At 44.0% G+C, this 7,390-nt stretch overlaps 1 protein-coding gene across 1 annotated transcript in view; it reads left to right on the top strand.

The window, feature by feature from the left end:
* MAP2K6 (mitogen-activated protein kinase kinase 6) overlaps positions 1 to 7,390 on the top strand; it is a gene marked incomplete at its 5' end in the record, with an annotated part of 37,714 nt that overhangs the window by 18,249 nt on the left and 12,075 nt on the right. Inside the window, 3 exons of the mRNA XM_023511209.1 lie at positions 995 to 1,122; positions 3,119 to 3,196; positions 4,336 to 4,475. Of these exons, the coding sequence (XP_023366977.1) occupies positions 995 to 1,122; positions 3,119 to 3,196; positions 4,336 to 4,475 (346 nt within the window). The remainder of the gene's footprint in view (positions 1 to 994; positions 1,123 to 3,118; positions 3,197 to 4,335; positions 4,476 to 7,390) is intronic.

Here is a 7,390-nt window from a genome sequence, read left to right as displayed (position 1 = left end):
CCCGAGCCTGGTAATCATGTAAAATGCCTTGCACAGTGTTCCTATTATTATTGATGTTTATTATTAATAATTGGAAAAATAAGATGGAGGGAGATAAGGAGAAAGTGGGGAGCAATTCAGATAGAAGAAAGATACAGATTATCCACAAACATGAGACTGACTTTTAGGAGTTTACTTCAGAATTATGAAATATTTAATCCATAATAGAGAATATATATAAGGCATAAAAAATAATAAAATGAAATTTGTATATATGCCAGTTTAAGGGAAAATTTATAAAGGATCATATTTAAAGCTTTTAAAATGACTCTTTTCCTGATCCCATATCTTTTGTAAAAAATATTATAAAGGGAAATAAATAATAATCTCTAATTGTAATATTTCTAATTCAATTATCCAGAGATAAGCTTTTTAGGCACATGGGAAGGTGGGTTATATCTTTCTAGTCTGAAGGATTCATTCAAAATCTGCTTAGTCAAACCCTTCTTCTGTGACCTGCTCTATGGTGTGTGGTACCTGGGTTTGTGGCATATGATCTCTGACATATCTCTTGTAAAAGTCTCAGTCAAAACCGGTTGTTTTGATCGTATTTGGTGTATCACTGGGTCACAGTTCGCCGTTTCATTGATTGGCCTGTTACCCCCGCACTAAGCATCAGTAGATCCTTCTGAACTGGGCATTTGCTTCCATCATGATTTTTACAGTTCTTATTGCACATACGGGGGCAATGCAGGTAAAGTCAGTGGAGGAAGCAGGTCTTTCCATTGATGGGTTCACGTCCTGCACAGCACAGACAAAACCAGACATAGAAAGTCAAGCTGAAGGCAATAAGCAGTATGTGACTTTGAGTCCAGGATGGCGGTTCACGTGTGCATCGGGCCACTCGGGGGATGGAAGCTGAAGGACAGATGGAGATGTCAGGCCCTCTGGTGGTAGGGAAATGAATCTTGCGAGCACGCTGATGGGATGGGAGCCTGGCTGTTTTTGCTTTCAGATGTCAAGCCTTCTAATGTGCTCATTAATGCTCTGGGCCAAGTGAAGATGTGCGACTTTGGAATCAGTGGCTACCTGGTGGACTCTGTCGCTAAAACAATTGACGCAGGTTGCAAACCGTACATGGCCGTAAGTACCTTCCCCGGGGGTGGCCCCTGGAAGGGCAGCTGCCCACAAAGCCTGCTGGGAAGCAGAAAATGGATGGGCACCGAGGGGAGAGGGAAGTGTGCCTGAGGCTCTCGAAATCGCTGCAGCTAATATTTCCTGTCTGCAATCTTTAGTCACTTGCTTGTTTTAGTCTGTTCTGGCTGCCAGTATCTTGTTTTAGTCTGTTCTGGCTGCCATAACAGTATCACGTAAACCAGGTGGCTTATAAACAACAGAAATTTATTTCTCATAGTTTGGGAGGCTGGGAAGAACAAGATCAAGGTATCCACAGATTCAGTGTGTGGTGAGGGTCTGCTTGTTTAGGTTCATGGATGGGGCCTTCCTGCCGTGTCCTCTCGTGGTGAAAGGGCTGAAGGACAGATGGAGATGTCCTATCATAAGGGTACCAGTGCATAGATGAGCATTTTCCCCTCCCGACCTTGTCACAAAATCCCCTTCTAACACCATCACATGTGTGATTAGGTTTTGTTTGCTTGTTTTTATTTTTGAGACCGAGTCACAGCTCACAGCAACCTCAAACACTTGGGCTTAAGTGATTGTCTTGCCTCAGCCTCTCAAGTAGCTGGGGCTACAGGCACCCGCCACAGCACCTGGCTATTTTTTGCTGCAGTTGTCATTGTTGTTTAGCTGGCCCGGGCTGGGTTTGAACCTGCCAGCCTCTGTGTATGTGGCCGGCACCCTACTCACTGAGCCACGGGTGCTGCCTGTGATTAGGTTTTAATATCCGAGTTTTGAGAGAGACCCAACCATTCAGACCATCACACACACACATACATATATATTACTTTTAACAATTCAAGTAAAAGAGATACATTATTTTAAATAACATATAAGCAATACATATAGTCTGCACAATTTTCATGCAGAGTTGCAGGTGAGCATTCCCTTGTTTTCTGAGAATAGAGTAGGAAGTAGAATTTATCATTTATTTGTTTATTTATTTTTTGAGACAGAGTCTTACTCTGTCACCCTTGGTAGAGTGCTGTGGCATCATAGCTTAGAGCAACCTCGAACTTGAGCTCAAGTCATCCTCTTGCTTCAGCCTCCCAAGGAGGTAGAACTACATGCTCCCACTACAATGCCCGGCTAGTTTTTCTAATAAGTAGAATTTAAATTCCTAAGCAAGGCAGTTCAGTTAGTCTTGAGAGAACCTCACCCAGCTGTGAAGATTCATAGCCATTAGCAGAACCCTTGGGATCCTCTTTAACTGAAAGAACTTAACACTGTATTCTACTTGGAAATGGACTTGTACTTGGAATTGAAAAGCTTTCTGTCTGTGCTTAGCTAAAAATTGCTTAGGTCTGTTAATGTGGGACAATAGCCCCAGTGACTATTTTTTTTTTTTTTTTGAGACTGTCACCCAGGCTGGAGTGCGGTGGCACAGCAAGCAGCTTCAAGCTCCTGAGTTAAATAATTCTCATGTCTCAGCCTTCAGGAGTGCACTGCCATGCCTGGCTAATTTTTTTTTATTTTTAATTTCTTATAGCGATGGGGGGTGGGGGGTCTCACTCTGTTGCCCAGGCTAGTATTGAACTCCTGGCCTTAGGAGATCTTCCTTCGTTGGCCTCTCAAAGTGCTGGGGTTATAGGCTCAGTGAGCCAACACCATTGACCTATTGATTCTTTTTTCTGAGTTCTGGACTATTGATGTTTTTAACAAGGATGATTCTAGATGTTAGCTTTTTTTTTTTTTTTTTCTCTTAGGGAAAATTGAAAATGGTTATGAAGGGAACTTGATCCATTACTGTGTCTAAGAAAAGACTAACTCAGAAGGGCAACTCCAGGGAGACACCGATGTTTATTGTAATTACTGGGCCTTCCTGTCCTGGGAGGCATGGTAGGAGCTTAAAACAACTCACTTGGCAGCTGGTGCTGCCCCTGCCCCCAGAGACTTTATCAAGCTAAGAATGTCATGGCAATGGTTGTGCCAGTTTCTCAGTTGTCTGTCTCCTTTTTAGCCTGAAAGAATAAACCCAGAGCTCAATCAGAAGGGATACAGTGTGAAGTCGGACATTTGGAGTCTGGGCATCACAATGGTAGCGTATGACACTCGTCACGGACTATGAGGTTATGGGCCTGAAGCTGCAGTGGGGTGGACGTGGGACCAAGAAGCAAATGCCCCAAGGTGCTGGGTTGGGGTATCCTTTCCTGCCAAGATGGCAGGAGATTTTGAGTGATAATTTTGTGCAGTGTGGTCTAGTAGAAACCCTGAACTGGGACTGGGAAAGTCAGTTTTTCTCTTTATTCCACTTTTGGTTAGTTGTATGCCCTTGACTCACGACTGTGGTTACACAGACTCTCTTTCTTACAGCGAGAGGATCCGAATAGACTATAGTTTACCATTAAATTATTCTAGCCAAGGCAAGAAGCTTAAGCTACACAAAGAGCTCTGATGTGTGTGGCGCCTGGCAGGGCTGTGTTATCCAGGACACAGGCTGTGCTTCCCACGATATTTTTATCGCAGAGGTCTTAGCTGTTGACGTCAGGTATACCCTAAAGACGTGAGGACAAACAAGGCGATTTCCTTAGGCACAGCTCTGAAGTTATGTGATCAGCACTTTGTGTATAACTTTGGTGATCACCAAGGGCTGGAGTTACCCACTGTGGTCCTGGCTCCCTCCCAGCCACAGCAGCTGATTAAATCCCGTGAGTTATTTCATGTCCCTGCCCAGAAAACACGTGATCCTGTGACAGCCAAGTGGCCTTTACTCAAGTCCAAAAAAAGATCGGGCATTAGGTCCTAGGTTACTTACAGCCCCCCCTAAGCCATTTCACCAAAGGGCCTGCAGATGGCAGTAGATGTTCAGCTTCGTAAAGGTCTCAGGGTGAGAATTGCTTTTCAGGGCACACTTCAAAAAAATGTTTGCTTTGCATCTTGAAGTTTAATACTGTTGGCTTGCAAGTTTTATGAATTGCCGCGGTGGATTTTAGTCAGGGACCTAGTTTTAGATGGGTTTAAGTGGCTTTCTCGAGTAAGATCTTATTTGAAAATCCCCAGCTCTAGGAATTTGGGGGAAATTGCTAAAGAACAGATGGTGTATTTTTTTCCTCCCAAATTATACTTGAACATCACCTTTGTATTTATCTCTGCTGTTCTAGGATTGTTAAAAAAAAAACCCACCTGATTTCCTAAAACAGTCCTGCTTAACCTATTACTGTTTCTTTTCTCCCGTAGATTGAGCTGGCCATCCTCCGGTTTCCCTATGATTCGTGGGGAACTCCTTTTCAGCAGCTCAAACAGGTGGTGGAGGAGCCATCGCCGCAACTCCCGGCAGACAAGTTTTCTGCAGAGTTTGTTGACTTTACCTCACAGTGGTAAGAGAGCCTCATCTCCCAAGTGTCAGTGCTAAAGAAGGAGATGAGTCCTCATGAATTTCCTCCGTCAGGTTTAATCCATGATGCATGCGTTCATTCCGAAAGCATTTGTGGAATGTGCCCTATATGCTGGGGAAAGAAAGATGACTATATCACACTCCTTGCCCTCACTGAGCTCAAAGTCAAGTAAGGAAGCCTCGTAAATCAGTAATTATAAGGCGGCAAGTCTGGTGATAGAGATACCCCTAGGGAATTTGGGGAACCCAGAGGAAAGGCATCAGGATAGATCCAGTTATTTCATTTGGTTTATTTTAAAAAGTTTAAAGTTTGACTTGCTATGTGGAAAGATTGGAAAAACAATTGTCACTAAAGAACACTGCTTCTACTGCTTGGTGAAGAGAAGGATGTAGGTAAGTCCTGGGCTAAGACCGTAAGAAATATTTTTCAAGCAAAGAAGAAGTAGGGGAGGAAAGGTATTCCAAACAGAAAGAACATTGCATATAAGTGTCACAAAAGCAAGAAGCTCCCTTATACAAGCTCTGAGCAATTTGCGGTTGATTAGAGCATGAAGAGAAATCTGATAGGCTCTATTAGAGGTGTAGAGATAGGGAGTGCAGGCAGAGAACTACTTTGGGTGAGAAGACGGTGGGTAGTGGGAGAGTGTTACTTAGATATCTCAAAGTCCTATAGGAACATGGCTTCTATTACAGACTGGCTAACGGTGGATGGACTTGTCCATGAGGATAGAGTAGACCATGTTGGAGCTCTACGAAAGGAATCTGAACAAAGTTAGGGTAGAAAGCAGAAAAGAACCACACTAATGCAGCCAACTTTATATTTCATGGAAATTGCCAGCGCAATCCAGAAAAGTGAGAGAGGGAGAAGTGTCCTCCAGACAATTGAGTGATTTGTGTCTGCAGAGCGTCCGTGATGTCCAGCATAACTTGATAGTGAGGAGCACGGCCTGTGTTGCTGGACACAGGATGCGAAAAGTTAAACACAGGATGGAGCAAGTTAGTTTATTTGGGCATCCTGGGAGGAAAGGGGGGTGGTCAGAGATGGTGGCACAGAGGTATCATTCCCCCTTAGGATGAACCCTTGGAAACAGGCATTTCTGACCACTCGCTGCTGAGAAAGGATCAGGAGCTCTTGAGGGCACTGGAGGGATAGAGGAAGCTTCCATGGCACCTGCCTCAGGCATCGTTCCTTGGTCTCCATGCTTCTTGGAAGAAGGGCTCTGAGGACAGCTTTTATGAGGAGACCTGATGAGACACAGCAGCTATCCATTGCTTGTGAAACGAAGCCCTCTTGGACTTTTCATGAGCCCTCAACCCCTCCTCACCGCTGGTGCTTTTACCTAGTGATAGGTGAGGAGGGTGTACAGTTGTTTGTTCTTGTTTGGGGCTAAATGCCCAGAGAGGGGCTGGAATGCTGAGCCCTGGGCTGATATGTCACTGGGCATCTCCTACATCAGGGCCACCAAGATGTGTCCTCCTGCCTGTGTTCCTCTAGGGAGTCTCAGGGTGCTGCTTGCTGTCCATCTGCCCGGTGGAAATGGGTTCACGATTTCACTTACTGGGCTCAAACTTGTTTTTTGTTGTTACTGTTTTGTTTTTATTTTTTTGCTTTTGCCTTATCCTCAAAGGTTTAAAGGGCGTGTAGAAAAAAAGATGGGTCATTTTGGATGATGTAGAACAGTCGTTCTCAAGGCAGGTGGTCATGGCAAAGGATCTTATCTTGGGAAGTCTCTTCAGACACTCTTCTTTGTCCCCTGTCTTCCACTTGTCCCCTTACGTGCTACCCCCACCCCGATTCTGGGCACTTGAGGAAACTTTGGTAAAGAGAAAGAGGCTGGTGTCAAAAGTTTGAGAAAGCTGAGTCTCCTGTTGCAAATCACCCTTGGAATCCAGTGGTTCTCAACTCTGGCTGCTCATTTATAAAACCCTAGCAAGCTTTCAGAATGACTCAGAACTTCTCATGTCATTGTGAGGAGGGACCTAAATATTAATATTTTTCAAATGTTCTCAAGTCATTCTAACATATGGCTAGAGTGAGAAGCCCTGTTTTAGGAATGAGATCTGTGCATCTGCCATCCACTGCTTTGGGTTCAGAGGCATCTTACCTTCTGTAATTTATTGTAAAAAATAATTCAGTTACTGTTTTTTTCACCAGAGTTTGGTTTTTTCTTTGTTTGTTTTTTCTGTTTTTTCTGAGGTTTTTTTTTTTTGTTTGTTTATTTGTTTGTTTGTTCGAGATAGAGCCTCACTTCATCACCCTGGCTAGAGTACCATGGCATCAGCCTAGCTCGCAGCAACCTTAACCTCCTGGCCAAACAGTCCTCCTGCCTCAGCCTCCCAAGTAGTTGGGACTATAAGTGGTCAACACAGTGTCCTGCTAGTTTTTCTGGTTTTGGTGGAGACGGGGTCTTGCTGTTGCTTAGTCAGGCTGGTCTTGAACTCTTGCACTTAAACAATCCTACTACTTCCCAGACTGCCAGAATTTCAGGCACCAGCCACTGTGCCTGGCCCCACCAGAGTATTTTTTTTTTCTTACTTGGAGTTTCTCCTAAAGACTCAGAACATTAAAACTTTTACAGAGATTTAAAAAATGAAAATCTCGAGAACTAAGTATTTCTATTTTAAGGTCTGCCACAAACATAGAATTTCCAGAGACCCGTGTGTTGTTGCTCTTTATACAGAGTGTCCATAAAGTTCGTGTGCAATCTAAAATAGTTGTGTATTTTACACAAATATGGATACCCTGTACAGTGACCACACTGTGCCCACTCCACCTCTCCCATATGCCCAGCATGTCTACATTCCACTCCACTTCTCCCATAATGCCCAGCATGTCTACATCCCACTCCACTTCTCCCATAATGCCCAGCATGTCTACATCCCACTCCACTTCTCCCA

This window comes from Otolemur garnettii, unplaced genomic scaffold (assembly GCF_000181295.1).
Source record: "Otolemur garnettii isolate 467f Iridium unplaced genomic scaffold, OtoGar3 scaffold00018, whole genome shotgun sequence".
Taxonomy (NCBI): domain Eukaryota; kingdom Metazoa; phylum Chordata; class Mammalia; order Primates; family Galagidae; genus Otolemur; species Otolemur garnettii.
Note: the sequence above shows the minus strand (reverse complement) of the source record. Positions and strands in the feature narration are given on the sequence as shown.